This window comes from Amphiprion ocellaris, chromosome 4 (genome assembly GCF_022539595.1).
Source record: "Amphiprion ocellaris isolate individual 3 ecotype Okinawa chromosome 4, ASM2253959v1, whole genome shotgun sequence".
NCBI classification, from domain to species: domain Eukaryota; kingdom Metazoa; phylum Chordata; class Actinopteri; family Pomacentridae; genus Amphiprion; species Amphiprion ocellaris.
In genome coordinates this window covers 12,307,452-12,326,674 of record NC_072769.1, presented here as the reverse complement: position 1 = coordinate 12,326,674, position 19,223 = coordinate 12,307,452, and the positions used below count along the sequence as shown (strand labels likewise).

Genomic DNA, 19,223 nt, shown 5'->3' with positions numbered 1-19,223 from the left:
ACGGTTGAACCAGAAACCAATTGTCAAGAAGAATAATGACATGGAAAATCCCACCCTGCAAATTGGCAGGATTGGTTCTTTAAGTTTGTTATGTATGAAATCCAACCTATACCATAGAGGATGATGGGAATGCAGGTATTTGACCATAAACCAAAATATTAGAGAAATGAAACAGTTTACTTTTTGGTGATTGTAAATAAAAAGTCAGGGGTGAGATCGCCAAAAGTTGGTAGGTCTCATTTTTTGAGTAGCATGAATGTCTGTAAATAAATTCACGGCAATCCATCCAACAGATAGGGGTATTTCCGGCTGGATGAAAATGGTGGACTTACTAACTACCAACTAATAAAAGAAAAATCCCAACAGAAACACTGACCTTTATAACTACTAACAGTCGATCACAAATCCTCAACCGCAGAAGATGTTTCACAGCTCATAAAATCAGCAGTCCAAATAAAGTGCAAAACTCACAGCCAGTCATTACAGATGTTGAGTCAGCAACTGGCACACCAGTGCTGTAATGCACTCAAGCAATCGTCTGCGAGAACCAGAAGAAATCCTGACAACTAATACATGACCTTGTTACATATAACACACATACACAGAGAAGCAAACTCACACAGTCCGCCCAGTCAAATCCAGTTCACAGAAAACCCCGTTCCTTTCAGCAGTAACTCACACAGGCTCCTCTTTTCCAGTTCTCTGTCAATTTAAACCCCATTCTCAGGTCATTTGGACTGTCGGAGGCTGTAAAACTGCTAGTAGTGCAGTCTGTGTGTCTGTCCATCTCAGCATGGCTGTGGTAACGCTGCTGGCTATTTCCTTTTCACCATAAGGTAATCATTAGACGTGAGAGGGGGCTGGCAGCAGCTTACATCAAATGGAATACCCTCAAAGTCATAGATGCCTTGCAGGAAATACAGAGTGTGTTGCAGCAGTTGATAAATATGTGGACACTATGTGGATATTGCAGATAGAGTAGAAGCCACTGTGGAAGCCCTGACATCTTTCATCCACCCTGCAGGATTTTCATGTTGGGGTTTTGAGTGGCACAGAGGCGAGGATAAAAGCAGCCGGAGATGCTGGTTTCACAAATCCATCTGAAATTTGTTAAGCTGGAACAATAACTGTCTGTCAGTAACACTTAGTGTTTGCTACAGAGTGTAATATACCTCATTGTGCATTGTACAGTCCGCACTGCTCAACTGTGCATTAAGTAATCGAGCAGGCCAAAGGTAAGCTTAGACGGAGCACGGATGAGAGGAGCAAAGCTATGTGATTTGGCTGATTATCATAAGGCAGAGAATCCTGCCACATAAGCCTGAAGCCTGCTGCTTTCACCTCAATCTCTGCAAATTAGCCTGAACTGATGGAGGGATGATGCTGGAAAGAGAAAGAAGGGAGAACGAGAAGAGAGTTCCTGTGGTTCCCTGTGGCTTCAGACCTCTGTAATCAGCATGCCAAGCTCCTGATGTCTAAATCCACAACTCGGACCCAGACAGCGCACACATATTCAGCACACATGCACACTCAAAAGACACACACAGGCACGTGCACAGAGACGCACACAGAACGAGCTGATGACACATGAGCTCTGTGGTGATTCCTGCTCATGTGGAGTTTGGCAAACCAGAACGTCCCAAATAAATGCAAACGAAAGACTGAAATACATCATGTGTATACTGAGTGTTGCATGTGGTGATCATATTATATCAACATTAACATTTGAGTTTACTGATTTCTCAATAAGATGAGATTAAAATAATTCCTTGTAGAAACAAACTTATAGTGCATTATTGAGGAAGATACTGGTATTCTTAACTGGCGGTTGTATAATTTGATGATGATGACTTAAATTATTATGAAAGTACTGTGACATATATATGAGTGAGACATTTTACAGTTGAAAAAAATCAGACAAAACATGATGCAATTTCTTGTTACTCATCATTTACCATATACATTGATGTGCATGTATGTGCTTTATCAATGGCTAATTAACAGCAATTGACTTGTCTTCTTTGTTACACAACTGTGTGATATTTGTTATTCTGTATTTTAGGAAGTGAATGACACTCAGAGTATTATTACAACTTCATTATCTGGAATATCCGTATAGAGGACTGCACTACAATTTGAAGATAGTGACCACCAATAAATGTTTGTAAAAGGGCAATTATTTTCATTGTCAATCAATCCATCCATTATTTTATCAGCTGATCAATTACTTGTTCCGTCTATGAAATGACACAAATCAGAGAAAAATATTGATAAGGGCTTATGAAAGCCCCAAATGGCATTGTGGAATGTCCTGATCTCACCTCAATGCAAATATATTCACTTCATACAGGAGTAAAAAAGAATAGAAAAAATTCAAATTTAAGAAGCTAGGATCAGAGAACTTTTTTTTTCTTAAATAATTACACCAACTGATTAATTGATCAGCAAAACAGCCAGCGGTTAAATTAATAGTTTAAAACTATTGTATAAATATAGAATAAAGAACTGAATACAAGAACTCCAGCAAAAAAAAAAAAAATTGAAATAAACCAATTGTATCTGCTTGTCCTATCATACAATCATCATGCAAAGCGACAGCGCTGCTCTCATTTTGATCAACCCTTTACTTATGGCATCTGCTTGTTACATCAGGTGTTTCTTTAATGAACATGCAGCAAAATCATTCACGATTGACTGACTGCTCATCATGATAAGCAGCAGTGACATGGCCTGTTTTCATCCTTATGTTATTCACGGGGGGCTTTGTTAAGCTGAGACGTCATCATCGACCGTCTCTATTTATAGCCAAAAACTGACACAGTGGCAGATGATGTCATATGTGCATGAGTGTGTCTGCATGCACACACAAACTCAAGGGTATATGGGACTATTCATCAGGGATAGAGATGTCTCTCTTTGTGTATGCATGCATTGTTGAGGCGTGGGGTCAGCATTTCAGAGCCCAAAGCTAAGTTTAATCAGATAGGAACTACATCTGTGAAGACAGATAAACTGAAAGATAAAACTTTGAGAGATAGAGCAAAAACCATATGTCATTTCCTGTAGTGGGAGGCAAAGCATTAAGGCTAATAACTCTGGGAAGGTTTATCTAAGGCGAAGAAGTTCAGGGCTTTCAATGAGAGAAACTTTGGTTGAATAACTAGTATCTCAGGCAGTCCTCGGAGGTTAAGACAGTGAGCTTTTGTACTTGGCACTTAAGAAAGAAGACTGATAAAGGCAGTCAAACACTCGTGTGGGGTTTTTAATGTGATAAGGATTATATGAACTGGAGAGCTTGGCAGCTTGACTCTAAGGTGGTGAATTAAATAGACACTCACCAATGAATACCACAGTCTCTAAAGACGGTATTATTATCACAGGGAGTTGCAGTGAATGTGGTGGCAGTCCAGGCCAATATATGACTCAGACTGAAGGGAATCTAGCTAAGCTGTCACTGAAGAGCCATTGTTAAAGTGAAATAAAGAGCTGTATTGACTCCCCTCATCTGCTCTTTCTCTATGGGACCTACTGGTGTGGTTTAGTGGGAGGTTGGATGATGTGATTGGATGCTGTGATTTTAAGTGTTACAGCATTTTAAAGAAACCAGTTAGACCCAACAGTAATGTAGCCAGCCACCCAAAAAAAAGTCATCTGGGTTTGATTTCACAGTGTATAATATAATCAGCCACAGCATTAAAACCTCTTGCCTACTATTGTGTAGGTCTCCCTCATGCAAAACAGTTCAGACTCATCATGACACAGAGGCATGGACTCTACAGACCTCTAAAGGTGGTCTGTGGTATCAGGCACCAAGATGTTAGCAGCAGATCCTTTAAGTCTTGTAGCTTCTGAGGTTAGGCCTCCATGTTTTTCTAGTATATCCCACAGATGCTTGATGAGAGTCAGATCGCCTGAATTTGGAGGCCAAGTCAACATCTTCAATTCTTTGTTGTGTTCATCAAACCAGCGTGGCAAGGAGCATTATCCTTCTGAAAGAGACCACTGTCACCATGATATATCATTGCCAGGAACGGGTGGTCTGCATGAATGTTCAGGTAAGTGGTATGTGTCAAATTAAGATCCACATAAATGTCAAGGTTTTCCAGCGGAATATTGCCCAGAGCATCACACTGTCTCTGAAGGCTGTTCTGCATCCTGTTGCCATCTCTTCTTTGGGTAAATGACACACATGCAACCAGCTGTCCACATGATGTAACAGATAATGTGATTCATCAGACCAAGCTACCTTCTTCCATTGCTCCATGGTCCAGTTCTCAAGCTTCCATGCCCATTGTAGGTGCTTTTGGCAGTGGACACGAGTCAGCATGGGTGCTCCCACTCACATCAATGAGCCTTGGGTATCCATGACCCTGTTACCAGTTCAGCAGGTGTTTTTTTCTTGAACCCCTTTTGGTAACCACTGCATACTGAGAACACTCCAAACAACTGGCTGTTTTAAAATTGCTCTGACCCAGTCACCTAGCGTCACAATTTAACCCTCCTCAGTGTCGCTCAGATCCTTACATTTTCCCATTTTTTTCTCCTTCCAACACCCTGTCTAAGAACCAACTGCTAATTTGCTGCCTAATACATACAACCCGTGGTGAGACATCATTGTGGAGATATAAACAGAGTTAATATTTTTAATGTTGTGACTAGGCATGCAGATTTTAAACTGTTTTTGTAACTGATAGTAGCTAGCATTATAGTCATGGACATACAACAACTGCTACCATGAGGTCCAGCTACATTAGCCACTCAAATATAGAAACTGTGTAGGACAAGATTTTAGCTTTTCTTAAATAAAGTAATTTTGGCCAAAAGTCATTAACCAACACAGAAATCTTTGTCATGGTGGTCCGTTGCTAGCTAAACCCTTGCTATGCTCTCAGTATGTCAACACGGAACTCAATTCAGTTGAGTTCAATTGTATTCATACAGCGCAAATTCACAACTTATTTGATATCCTGCTGATACTTGCAGTCCAAGTGAAGTAAATCACATTCAAAACATTGACATGTGACATTTACTCCATTACACAAAGTTCTGCAGCTATTTATGAAACTTGCAGAAAAACTTTTATATTTCAAAGCCAAACTTTCAACAAGTTCCTTTGTCAAGTATTAATTTATAATGTTTGTAGAATCATTATTTGGCATAATATCAGTTTGTAAAATGACACATTCATATCATCATAATATCACACTGAAATGCAATAAACAAGTAAATAGGACCCGTGTTGTAAAGTGGCCTATTCCCTTGACAAGCAAGTCCCCAGAACAGCATGTCCTACAAAATTTATCTCAGTCTACATTGTAGTGTGTGGGCCAAAGTCTGCATATGCTACCCACTATATATTATCCAGCAGACTAAATCCTGGCCACCAGCGCCTGTAGCACACTGCAGAGTACCGAGATGGTGAGTCATTGTATTAAATTTATTTTTTTTTTGTGTACTAGTGGCAGAGATTAAAATGTCTTTCCAACACAGAGCTGTGATAGTCCTTTGAGAAGTGTATTTTCCATACTGAGTAAGTGAATCTAACATTTCAACCTAAAAATACTTGACTGAAACTGGGTCTACAGTCAAAGCAATTATCACTGGCACCGCATCTGTCAGTGTTCCGTATTCCTTAGGTCAACATCAAAGAAGCCTCCTTTCATTTAAAAAAAAAATAAAAAATCCAGAATTCAACAAATACACACAACCAGCCCTCAGCAAATGTCCACCACAAAAGAGTCTATTCAAGCTGAGGATGGGCCTGTTTTCAAAAATGACCCAACCATGAGAATATATAGCACAGCTGACTAGGATCTCTCATGCGTAGGAAGGGAAAAAGAAAGAAGTGGAAAGACAACACACAGTGCTTTTACTCCACTGGGTCTCCCTGTTCATTCAGGGTCACATTACATGAAACTACAGAGCAACATGGGTACATCCAGTTCATTTAAACCCAACGAGCTGAGTGGCTGGAGAAATCACAGATCTAATGCACTATCCCTGAAATGAGATATTTCTAAGAACTAAGACGATGTTTTTTAAACAGGTAGTGTTTGGACACATTCACTGAGGTTTAAGCTGATGGAGATTCAGTGTGGAAGAATATTTACACCAGTGATTCTTCCTCTTGGTCTGTACTAACCATTGTAACACGTGATAGCTGCTCTCAGTTACACATCTGGGCAACTTCACACATCTGCGCACTCCAGTATTATCACACTCAGAGTCTGCACATTCAAACCAGAACTTTTGCTTGGGATAACTTGACGGATAGATAGAAGCAGGAGGACAAAAAAAAAAAAAAAAACCTCTCCAAATTAAAAGCACCTTCAGCAGGAAAAATGTTTTCATAGAACTAATTGGGTTTTCTCTCAGTTCAGCCATGAAATGCTCCGGCCTGACATAATTTAACATCTTAAGGTCATGATGCAGCATGGAAAAAAGAAATGCTGGAACTATGAGCTTTGGGCTGAAGAGAGGAGCGTCTGGCTGCCAGGTTTTACGGTTTGTCTTCCTCTTTGAGAGAGACCAGACACTGTATTGATCAAAGCATAGAAGACTTCTGAGTTTAATTCGTGCTTTATTGACTCGGCAGTGATACCAAGTCCCCTGGAAAGCATAGTCACATCTGGACTGTGTTTTCTCAGAAAGCTGCACAACAAATAAGGAAAGAATGAAAAAGCAAATTGGCACAACACTAAAAACTGTCACCAAATGTGGCAAGACCACTGTTAATGCCCGTAGCCTGACCACCTACTACGCTGCTGAATTACAAGTGCCTAAAGACAACACCAGCATTTTGAAGGTGTTTGTATAGTGATGCTGCATCAGTGCAGGTGTAGCGGTGAGAATCTCCAGAGAAAGAAGCTGACAGATATTGATAAGACTCCTTAAACAGGCCAGTACTTCACCTCTAATGACTTTTCCGACATTTCCTTTTCCTAAATGGTCACACAATGATTTCTTAAGACTCCAGATGACCCCACACAATTCTGCTGATACTCATGCCAACAGACTCAAAATAAAGCTAAACTTTGCCACTTTCATGTGGCATCTGTTGTTTTATTTCAAACTCAATATACTAAACAAAAAACTGCCTGGACACTGGCAATCTGGACTTTAGGTCTCCTGTTTTCAACACAAGCCTCAGCAGCATTAGCTTGTGCCACATTTCTGTGTCTGTTTAATACAGAGCGCTTTATTTTTCTCCCCAGAGCCCATCCTGAGTTCCCAAATGTTCAGAGAGAGCGCACACACAGATGGGGCCTGAGCAAAGCCAGAGATGTGTTGTATAATATGAACACGCGCACAAGCACACACTATGTTGTGCCATGCACTTATGATGCAGAGTCGAGCATCTGCCCCAACATCACGAGCAAACGCTGAAAACGATTGGTAAAGCCAAGCGCACACGCATACATACACTCGCATAGCACACACAGAGCCCACGAAGAGAGCGCAGCCTGAAGGAACCAGTGCATCCACACAGAAGGTCAGGCTGAGAAGGACAGATGATGATGCACATCAGAGTGTAAAAGCCAGGAGGGCCTGAAGTGCTCCCCTGAGTGCTGTACACTCAGCCACAAAACAAACTGGCCCAAAAAAACAGAGATGGTGAAAGAGTTTGACAAGTTGGAAAGCAATAAAAAGACAACTCAAGATAATCAGAAATGAAAGTCTACATTTTCTTTTACGCAGAAAGACAGTCTCGTCTAATGGCTAACTGAACATAAACGACATTCAGCAGAGAAACTGGGACTTCATGATTAGTGTATCCAGTAGACTGATATGTAGTATGTCCAGTATTACATTCAAAACCTCAAAAAAAGTTCTTAAGTCATATTTAGGCTTTTGTCAAAAATAGGTCTCATTTTCATATGCTTAATTCATACTTGGGACCACTCTGTAAAGTTTAGATCATGTGATATCTGACTGTGTAAGTTAAAAGAACGCACTGTTTTATCAAGACTGATATTTTATGAAGCATCTGTACCTGAATTTGGAGTCTTCTTCATGCTCTGCGTTTGATGCTGGTCCGCTTCTCTCAGAAGTCAGCAAAATCAACGCTTTGGTTCCTCAGAGGAAACCTGGAACTGTTCGTCTCTCGAGGTCCCGTCCACCACTAACTGGAGTCGACTTTGTTGTCTCAGTTTCTCTGCACTTGTTATTGTTCTGGCACAGCGAACTCTCGGCGTGTGGTGACACTGTGTGACTGCGGGCGGCGCAGATGCAGAGATGCCGTGAGTTCCGCTGAGCTCGATGATGTGCACTTTAGTGGGATGCTGAGGGTCTCGAGACCGCACGACCATGATAAAGAAGAAATGTGAACGCACGAGGGGGAGGGCCGCTGGAGAGGTCCACTGACGCGCTTTTACGCACGGATCACAATTGGAGACGAGATGATCTACCCAGCGTCAGGCTGCGCACTCCAAGAAACTATTGTTTATTCAGTCACAACAATAAGTGCTACAGTGAAATAAAATCCATGTGACTGACCGAGAGGAATTAAATAATCGTGATGCCCAATATTTGTTGGAATGTAAATTCCTTTGCTATAAATGTTTCCTGTTATTGTTCGGATTTAATTATGGATAAAAACTGTATCGGGATGATTTTTTTTCTGTATTGATTGACTGTTGTGAGGGTGGAGTTTTAGCACCAAAAAGTGATGGAAACCTTGAGTGGATTAAATGGAAGTGCACATTGCAAAAATGCTAATCTTTACTTTGGTCTTTATTATCACAAACTGTGACTGAATATAGACTATCACACAATCAGGACCACTTTTTCAAGCCAGTGGGCTGTATTTTTTTTTTCGGTTGTTTGTTTTGCTCTATTCAAACAGATATACCATAACTCAAATTATCTCTCTTGGTTTAGTAAATAATTGCCAGGACAATGGATCTGCTTTTTTTTTTTTTTTTTTTTTTTGTCGCACACAAACTCATCTCAGGCTGAACAAAAAACAAAGCTCAATAGAGGTCAAACCAGTCTTCAAACCTGCTCGAGTGATCCCTCTGGAAGCTCTCTATTGTGTATTTCAAACTGATACACTCAAGCTTGCGTTGTGTTGCAGTAGCACTGTTGTCAAATACTGCTCTCTTCTGGTTAACAGCGACAACTTCAATAGAATTCATCCAGAGGAAGAAGACAAAAAAACGCCACGGATTCTACACTGTTTCTGTGGAGACTCCAAAAAGTTTGCTGGCTTTTTCAGTCGCACTTTTGGACGAATCTGCTGTCGAAGATGTCTCCGATTCTCTGGCCAAGCAGCCTGTTTCCTCAGTTTTACGCATCAAATTGTGAGCGGATTCTTCCAATATTACTCGTAAACTCTTGACACCACATAGCGGACGGGGCCGGTTTGTTCGCTCTCAGTATGTCTCCATCGTTAAAGTTGAACCGGTTTGAACTGTCAGAGAACGTCAACGTCATGTGACACACCGGGAGGAGGTGTGTCTTAAGCCTTGGAAATACCGGGGAAGAGATTATTGTTATCCAGTTTCCTGCAGTGTTTCCATTGTCAAGATGTTTTAGAAGTAATCAAAAATGAAAGAGTGAATGCACATTGCAAAGAAAATTACACTGAAGATGAGAGGATTAACACAAAATCCAGAAAGTCTTTCAACAATTAATGTGTTACAAATGGCAATGGATGGATGTTTATTTTTTGTTTTTATTAATGAAGGAGATATGAATAGAAAAATGAAATAAATACGGTTATAGATCAAATCAAAAAGTCAGAACTAGCAAATAGCTGAATATAGTGAAGTGGGGTGAGCTTCCATTAACTTACTACATAAAGTAAGAACAATAGTATTATTTGGTTTAGCTACACAACCCATAAAACACATATATGAACTATTTTCTGCCTCCAGGTCACTCAGGTTTGCTCACAGTTACTCCTCTCACGCTTCAAAACCAAAGGCAACAGGAACTTTTCATTCCACATTAAATCATCTCCCACTATTAGCTAATCCAAGTCAGAACCAAAGGCTCACCTTTTGTCCCTTGCTTTAAGTGCTTCCTAATGTTGCTTTAGTCATGTTTAATTTTAGTTTCTTTTAATCGCCCTGCTGTTTTATATTTATTGGTTGCCTGATTTCATGCAAGTTTTCTCTTTTAAGCTTTTGCTATTATAGTTTTACCTATTTTTTAAATCTTACCAAGTTGTGTTACCTATTCATATGGCATCTTAACATGTGTCTGTCTGTTTGCTCTCCCATAGTTTCTACTTTGTCTTCTTTGTCAATCCCCCGCTGTGCCTGTATTCCAGGTTCTGGATCTGATTGGTTCGCTGCTAACCATAGGTCTTGTTTGTTGTCTGTTTGTCTCTGCCATCCTCTTAATTCAACTTCATCATAACCAAACAAGGCAGATGGCTGCCTCACTGAGCCTGGCTCTGCTGGACATCTCTTCCTGTTGAAAGGGAGTCATTCATTTTGACTGTAGCAAATGGACTTGCTCATAGGAAATCCTTGGATTAATTAGGTTTTCCATGTGAATTTTTGTAGGGTCATGACTTTAGTTAGGATAATAACCTTAATATTGGTGTGGGGTTTTAGCCTCAATATCTAAATTAGTCAATGTTGTCAATAATAGTATTAATAATTATACTGTAGAGTCTTGTTTGGTAAATTCATAAGAGCCAGTCTTATTTCTCTGCTGCAAAGCACTTTTCCCCAGTGGCCATTATTTTCAATCAGCTACATATAATGGTAACGTGACTTGACTTCATTAATGTATCTATGTGCTGTCTTGGCATTTCCACTGTCTTCAAGGTTTTAAACATGGAAATTGAATGCAATGCAAAACATGAAAGAGACATGCAAGGCCACCATGAGACAGTGTAAAAGTTAACAAAGGAAAATAACAGAGGTTCCGTTCTTCAACTCACAGCTCCCACGTCAGTGATATGAACAGAAAAGGGTAAAAAGTGTGGGGTTATTTTACTTCCTGCGTGTGTCCAGTGACCACTGCTATTGACACTTGCATTCTTAACAGTGATCTGATGAGGTTACTCTCTATTGTCAGTGAACCACAGTGAGAAATCATCTCACTGCTTGAAAGGCTTTTCCGATCTGAAGACCATGTTTTACAGAACACGACACGTGTTCTGGCACTCATCATTCTATAACATTGCTCTAAATATTTTATTTACATTCACTATTTAGTTTATTCTCAACACACAGCTGCTGCAGTATCCATAAATCTGTCAAATATACAGCTAGCTTACAGTAAAACTGTGATGACAACTATTTATTTTTGTGACTCTCATTACTGGAAAACTGACCACATGTCCTTCTTGCAAACACTGGTCTGTTATAGAAATCAGATGATCAGTAGTCTGTTCCTGGAACAAATAATGAAACAAGCTGAGCTGTACATAACCGCCCGTATACTGCATTGTTTTTACTTAAGCCCAACAGAAACTATGTCTGCAACACATTTAGGTTTAACCTGCGAAACTGCACAGTAACCAGTTCAGACTAAAGCACAGGGATCATATTAACTGCAGTCTTTAAGGACATACAAATAGCTACTGACGCAGACAACATAGGTTTTTAAACACGCTAAAACTTAAGGTCCCTCTTTGGTCACCAGTTAAACCCCTAAACACTCATCTCCGTACATATTTAGAATTTTGTTCAATGAAAACAATCCTTTCCTGCCATAAAATGACTTAAATATGACTCTACACTGTTGCTTCCTCTGTAGTGTGCAGATCTGTGAAGTTCCCACCTCTCTCCACATGTAGTTCAAGCACACCAGAGGCCTATACCTTGAGGCAGGGTTTGGGATGAGTGAGGTAACTTCAGGTTCAGCCCTGGGTTTAATGACTGTAGTTCACATCTGTAGTAGTAACTTATGCTCCACCCCTAACCTGCTCAGGAGCAGATTAGGTTCAAGGTAATGGATCAGCATGAATAAAAACACCAGTTAATTATCTGAACAAGTAAGTATCTTGAAAAATCAGCTCCCAATCACAGCAGATCAACTTAAAAGACATTTAATGTAATACATAATTTTAATTGAGGTCAGATCTACTTGCCTTAATGATGGGCAGTGATATCGATGAGTCTATTCATGCATTCACATGGTAGGCATTTTTTATTCCTGTTATTCTCCTTGGATTTTACTTTAAAATGCTCATATCAGTTTAGATTGATAGTTTGTGCCTCATTTGGGAAATATGCATCTGCAGATGTGTAGCAGTTCAACTGATCATCTGCCAACACTATGTCTTTATGTGTACACACTCATAGTAAAGTTAAAAACCACTCGGTTGACTTTACGAGTTGATAACCTGCTTTGTGTGACTAAGTTTACTAGGTCTAGTGAAGCCAGAAAATAAGAAGATATCAAGGGTGTGTTGGATTTGTTTTGTAGTCACAGACTGTATATTAATCATGGACGTAGTTACCATGATGTCGCACAATGGATTGCAGAGCACCTTTCTGAAGCCTTGAGTTTGACATTTGGCTGTTAACAAATGAGGCAGGCAAGTGAAAGTAACAAAGAAAACTTTATTCTAATGCCAAAAAGATAACACGAGCTGAAGGAACAACAGAGAGCAGCTGATGATACATCAAAACACAAACTAAATGTCTAAAGAGAATATCAAGAAAATATAAAATCATTTAATAAAAAAAAAAAAAAAGAAACTCAAAAATGTACAAAATGCACAAACAAGGGCTTGAGAAATCAATGTTTTACAAACCAGGATCAGACAAGGATCACAAATGAGAACAGTGTTGACAAATGGGTGGTAAGTTGTCATTAAATTCAGGAGCCAAAACAAGACAAACTGACAAAAGACTGTGGAAGACATAGGGAAGCGTATATGCAGAGAACTGATTCTGGAGACAAGACATGGGTGAAACTGATCATGGCAATCAAAAGAGGACGTAAACAGACAAAGGAAGGAAGTAAAACAACAAGAGACACACAAGGACAGGGATTTTTACCGCAAAAAACAGGAAATAACTGAACTAACTCAAGAGATTGATAGATGCAATGGTATTACTAGTATTAGGTAGGATGCAAATGTACAAAATTAACAAGAAGTACCATTCAAAAAGTCTCAAAATTCACAACTTTGTCCATAAACAAATTATAAAAATGTTGACTGATGTAACAAATCATGAAAAAATTAACATTAAAATTGAGTGATCTTCTCATAGACTTATACAGTAACACTCATTTTTAGAGCCAGAGGAGTCGCCCCCTGCTGGACATGAGAAAGAATGCATGTTTAATTCACTTCCACAATGATTTGACTTTTCAGACCTGGAAGTTACGTTCATCTTTTCTATACAGTTTATGTTCCTGGTAAAGGGCCTCATGTGAACTATATCAGTCTGACAATACTTCATTACTAACAGACTGCTGTGGTTAAAACGAGACAGCCTTCGACACTGTGGGAGGAACACCGCAAACTACTTTCACTGTTATTGCTTGTGTATATCTGGGCTGTGTTTTTGTCCTGCCCTTTACTCACAAACAAATTTATTATTAAGCCAAACAAACATATTTGACAGTGCCATAAAAGTGAGAAGATTTTGAATGAAAGATGAAAATCAATAGCGCTGCTAAGTATATTTCTATTTTTAAGTATTAAATACTCTACTTTTGCTTACAAGCCCAAATGTGTGTAGTCTTTTTAAGGTCACTTCTGACATTGTTTATCTTTCCAAATATTTGCAAAAAAATTGCATTCAATGTCGCAAGTTATAAAAAGCATTCATGGTAGTCAGTAGCTTTGTTTTACAGGGAGAAAAAACAACAGCTATAAAAGCATTAAAAAGTACAGCAAACAGCGACCACAATAGATGGAAACATTATTCATTGCTTTTCTCACAATATTCACTATTAACAACATTACCATTTAATTACGATAACATTATCATCACCAGCTACACAACAAAAATTCTTCATGTTCCTTATTTTTGTATTAATATATTATGTGAGAGTTCTGCATGCAGACATGAAAACCACTCACACATCTGTTCTGATCACTCGTTGTTAGGTGTGTGGTTTTTGCCCACATGCACAGTTTCACACTTTCACACCCTCATGAAAATCTGCCCCAGATCTTTCTGGCTATTCATAGAAGCCAAAAGCACACACTGATTGTGTTTAATGTCAAACAAACCAGTAATCTGACTGCTCAGACTTGTGCAAATTTCAACCCCTGTGCTCCAGTGACTTATTAATCCTTCTTTACTTCTTTTAACATCTCTTGACTGTTCATCATATAGTTTTTATTTTATTTTATTAGTTTGTTTACTGTTGTACAGCTATTGTACTCTCTGCATGTAAAATACATCATAATATGAAGATTCATTTGAGTTTGGTGACTCTGTTACCGGAATTAATCTTTTTTCTCATATATGTTGATTAAAATTACTTTTTGAGTAAATTGAGTCCTGCAAAACAACATTATACAAAAAAATTAAACCAACCCTCTGGAAGAAGATGTCTGACAAGCCAAGAATTCATACGGTGATGAATCCTCTTGAGCTGCATCAGGATGGAAGCCGTTCTTGGTCATAACTTCATAAACATAGTCATGGGAGAGCGACTGAATGTTTCTTGCTATTCTTCTGCTGCGTCTGCACTGCTGCACCTGTCAGTAGTAAAATACCACTGTAGAGATTGGTTCTATAATATGAATGTTTGTGCAGATTTCAGAAATCTGCATGCAGGAAATATATGCAAATTTAAAAAATAAACTTAACACTCAATTTTGAACAAATGCTTACAGTAGATGATTGTTTTTTTTCCCCCAAGGGGATTACTAAGATTATTTCAAAAGAGCCAACTCTACAATGTTTCACTGATAATATTGGTTTCATTTTTGAGAAATGGCAAAGCAACTGAAGTTAATTATGAAGTGTAACAAAGTGAAAAGTGACTTTTCTATACAAGGTGGTGGGATAAGTACAATGAAGTGGGTAAGTTAAGTGAAGTAGAGTTAAGAACTTGATGTTAGATCGTCATTTATTTTGGTATAAATCACAAAAACAATTATATTTCATTTGAATTAAAAAAAAAAAAATGTTACCAGGGTAGAGTAAGTTTAAAGAAGACGACTTCACATCTGTATTTCTGATGCAGACGGAGCATTCAGTGGTCTTAGATGTTATCGGCATTTGAGCTCATGGGAATATGTCATATATAAAAGTTATGTGGTTTTGCAGAGATGCTGTGTGATAGACTGATAAAGATGTACGTAAACAGTTATGAGTTGAGTTTTGAGAACTGAACTCACCGTCAGCCAAATTACAAGGATGAAGATCAGAGTCACCAACATGCTGATGGCAGCAGTGATACAGACGGCAGTGATGATCAACACCAGTGGTGGACTTTTCTCCTCAGCAGTGGTCGAGCATGATGCTGCTCCTGTGTAAAACAAAGGCAAATATGTGTAATCCCACATGAAATGTACTGTCTTCATGTAATTTTGCAAAATGACAACATCTGTGACTGTGTTAAGTATATTTTTAATTATAAATTTGCAATGTGATTCATAATTCTCGACCAACCTGAAGCAGAGGTCATTTAAAACTAAAAACAAGATAGATATTGTCTTTTGACAAGCATAATGGAAATGTATCCCACACTGTTGAAATTGTCCGCCAGTGGTGGTGTATCATTTTCTGATCATTTACGTACTAGAGATGGAAAAACACATGGGAAAATACTATATTAGAAGAAAAAGTCCCACTTTTGCATAATTTCAAAGAGTAAAGGGTAAAAGTCAGCACGATTTGGCCACTTAATTATTATCATTGTTGTTGTTAATACAGTAGCTTGCAAATGCTTTTTACATTTGATTGGTGTCGGCAATTCAATTAATGGGAGTTTCACTCAAATTTTGCATTGATCATTACAGACTGATGGAACAATAAGACGTCAAGCTCTCCCAAATCATAAGTATTGACACCAGTGTGTATAGGTCAACATATGGTTAATGTTCTTTGACACTACTGTTTCTTGGACATTCCTGAGTTTTGCCACTTTCATCAAGTGTCCAAACTGAGACTGTGGTAAATATAAGGGTCAACTTTTAAACGAATAAATGAGCAAAGGTACAATGCAGAGCACATGGGCAACTCTACAGCACTAGAAGTCAGTGCCATTAAGAAACGAGTGTGGAGTTTATGAGAAGTAAACAGAGAAATATACCTGTCACAATAACTGCATAGACGTCGCATTTTACTTGATACTTGACTTCTTTTGCGTAGACACAGCTGTAGAGTCCAGTGTCGTCTACAGTCAGGTTGCTGATGGTGATGCTGTGGCTCATAAAAGATCCTGTTGTCTGAATCCTGCCGTTGTATCTTTGCCGTGGTGCTACATTGTCAGGTGATCTGAATCCTTTGCTATAGTAAAGCACTTCTTCTTGTCCAGTACGTTCATGATACAGATACATGGCAACATATCCAGTAATGAGTGGGGGGCATTTTTCAGAAGAACACTTCAAAGTGACGTTCCCGCCAGGATCTTTGCACATTATGACGCTCTCTGCCACAAAAGAGACAAACTATCTGATTAGAGGGTCTACAAACATATACTGATGCTGAATAAATGGAAGCAGTGCTATTTTAACTAAATAACTATTTACACCATTTAAAAGTATCTCTTTGAACTGGTTTAGCGAATATTGCTACGGGCAATTCAGCTACATCAAAATCTGCTTTTGAGAAAAGCAAACAGACATACCTGAATTGACAGAAAGACAGAGCAACATTATGCACCAGCAGAGGAGTATCATCTTGCATCAGTGATTACCTTTGTTCCTCACATACTGTAAACTAAATACACGGACAGTGCAGCACAGCAAGCAGTGCTTCCTGTGTGTTTTGATGTGGGATAGTGTGCATCCTGTGAGACACAATCATTTGCATTCAGATATTTACACATGATCCTTAGATAGTGATCAGACCTTTATCTTGCTAAGTTGCTATGATGTTTTGAAACTGAAAACTAGACAATGGAAATGTGTAGATGGAAGATAAGTTTAAGTTTAAAGAAGTCCTCAGAAATGGAAAAAAATGACCTAAAAAGCAAACAAAAAAACAAAACAAACAAAAAAAAAATAAACACAGTTATAGTTCACGTTATTGCTATGAATTTGTTTTCTCTATCTAATTTTGCATCATATATAGAACTGTTAGTAACTCCACCCTTAAGTGTAGTTTCTTAAATTGTATAAATGGAAAGATGAATTGCTGTTGCTGTTACATGTCTCACTAACCAATGTGAATCCAAAATATAGAAACACATGTAACATCCATCCATCCATTACCTATACACCATTTAATCCTTATTAGGGTCGTGGGGGAGCTGGAGTTTATCCCAGCTGACTTATGGTGAAGGCAGAGGACACCTGGACAGGTCACCAGTCCATCACAGGACTACACATAGAGACAAACAATCACACTCACATTCACACCTATGAACAATTTAAAGTTACCAACTAACCTCAGCATGTTTTTGGACTGTGGGAGGAAGCCAGAGAACCCAGAGAAAACCCACACATGCACAGGGAGAACATGTAAACTCCACGCAGAAAGATTGCGGGAAGGCCGGGACATGAACCAGGGATGTTTTAGCTGCAAGGCAAAAGTGCTAACCACTGATCCACTGTGCAGCCCAGCATATTCGAAAGAAATTACAAATGCATTTGTGGTGTTGCTCTTGTCATTGTCAGTATTATTGTATTGTCAACAAAAACCCAGTAATTAAATAAAACCTGTACTTTTCCTACCAGGACCAGTCAAAATGTCTGTTTTATTAAAGGCCTGTTGTTCCAATAAATCAGCCTTTATTAATGCATTCATTAACCTTTCAGATCCACCTCTTCCACATGGTCCTCCTTCTGTCCACCTGCCTGTCCATCTTGATCAGGTCTTTCTAAGCATTTTGGCACTGGAATATTATAGCAGCGTAGCAGCCTCAAATTTGTAGCCAGCAAAGAGCCCCTCTACTGTGGGAAAGGTTAAGTGTAGGTGCACTAAGTAAGATCTCCCTCTGGTGGAGGTTATGAATATAACAACAGTCAAAACCTGGATGATTCTCTGGGGCGTTCACATGATGCATTAACCAGCACTAATACTAGACAAGTATTATACTGCATGTTTCCTTCCACATCTCTCATAAATTACAATATAGTGTGAGACTGCATTTCATTGACTCTGCTATAAAAAAGACTACAGACACCTGATCATCCTGAATTTAATCTGCACTATATAATTTATCAGGCTTGCTTAGAAATTTGCATTGATGTCAAACCTCTTTTAAACCCACTTGGAAGCACCAACTGACTAAAGGTCTGCTTAAAAACAAGTGTGACTCTATTCTTTGAAGTCTGTTTTTCACTTGCTCAGTAATGCAGAACTCTTGCATGCACGCATAAAGATGGCTGGATGTTTTTGCTAAAAACAAGAGATGTTATCAGGTTTTTGAAGCAGACTAAACAGCATCTAAAACCAACTGCAGACTGACTTTCCATGCAGGCCCTAACAATGAGAACTGCTTTTGCTTTCAGATATGCTTCAGGTATATCACTCCAAGAAGTTTTGAAACTTGATGCTGTGTTAATTCAAGGTAGAGCTCTTAACTGTAAACATTTCAGCTGTGACACTTGATGTAATTCTTAAATTGCTGGTGTTTTTAATTAACTTTGAATGCAAACAAAGCTTGAATTAAGGTATAAATATATACATGTACTCTGTAGAAAGTTTTTTTTTTAAAACATCTTCTAAAGTAAGCAATTGAACTTGCTGCTTCTTACATCTGTGGGTGCAAACACGAAATAGAAACAGACATCTGTTTGTACTGTTAATTGCTGCAGCGTAAACTGTATTCTTCAACCTTTTCTGCTGATTTGTCGGTGCCATTGCTGTCTATTCAGCTCTGTGTAAACTACAATATTCATTTTTTATGTGCTTCATCTGCTCTGTTACAGCATAACAACACGCCATGGTGTCACTTGTCCAGTAGATGGCAGGACTGAGATACATTTATTGATGTCAAAGCTCCATCAGACGTTTATCCTTTATGATTAATCCATTTATAACACGTGATGATATTATTTTCCTGACCTGCCTGACCTTTAAAACAACTTAAGAACAGGAAAACATTCCTTGGAAGGTATTTGTGTTCATCTGATATTGAATAAAAGGAGCAGAAAAGTGTTATGTCTGAATCTAGTA

The 19,223-nt window shown here is 38.8% G+C and overlaps 2 protein-coding genes across 2 annotated transcripts in view; both read right to left on the bottom strand.

The window, feature by feature from the left end:
• The window catches only part of LOC111582195 (septin-9-like), an 80,538-nt gene extending 72,229 nt beyond the window's left edge, over positions 1-8,309 (bottom strand). The window contains exon 1 of the mRNA XM_023290770.3: positions 7,994-8,309. Within this exon, the coding sequence (XP_023146538.1) occupies positions 7,994-8,015 (22 nt within the window). The 5' untranslated portion in view covers positions 8,016-8,309. The remainder of the gene's footprint in view (positions 1-7,993) is intronic.
• A 4,198-nt stretch (positions 8,310-12,507) lies between these two features.
• On the bottom strand, positions 12,508-19,144 carry LOC111582202 (uncharacterized). The gene is made up of 4 exons (XM_023290784.3): positions 16,729-19,144; positions 16,192-16,530; positions 15,275-15,405; positions 12,508-14,629 (listed from the first exon to the last, which is right to left on the bottom strand). Exons 1-4 carry the CDS (start codon positions 16,778-16,780, stop codon positions 14,456-14,458), a joined length of 696 nt encoding a protein of 231 aa, XP_023146552.2. The 5' UTR covers positions 16,781-19,144; the 3' UTR covers positions 12,508-14,455.
• Positions 19,145-19,223: the final 79 nt, after the last annotated feature.

What these genes read in the sequence shown, in the direction of transcription:
- LOC111582202 (XM_023290784.3), bottom strand. Translation starts at nt 16,780, where the DNA reads ATGATACTCCTCTGCTGGTGCATAATGTTGCTCTGTCTTTCTGTCAAT. An exon ending in CTATGCAGTTATTGTGACAG is followed by an intron (nt 15,406 to 16,191) that starts GTATATTTCTCT and finishes TGTTTTACACAG; the next exon opens with GAGCAGCATCATGCTCGACC. An exon ending in TCCTTGTAATTTGGCTGACG is followed by an intron (nt 14,630 to 15,274) that starts GTGAGTTCAGTT and finishes TACTACTGACAG; the next exon opens with GTGCAGCAGTGCAGACGCAG.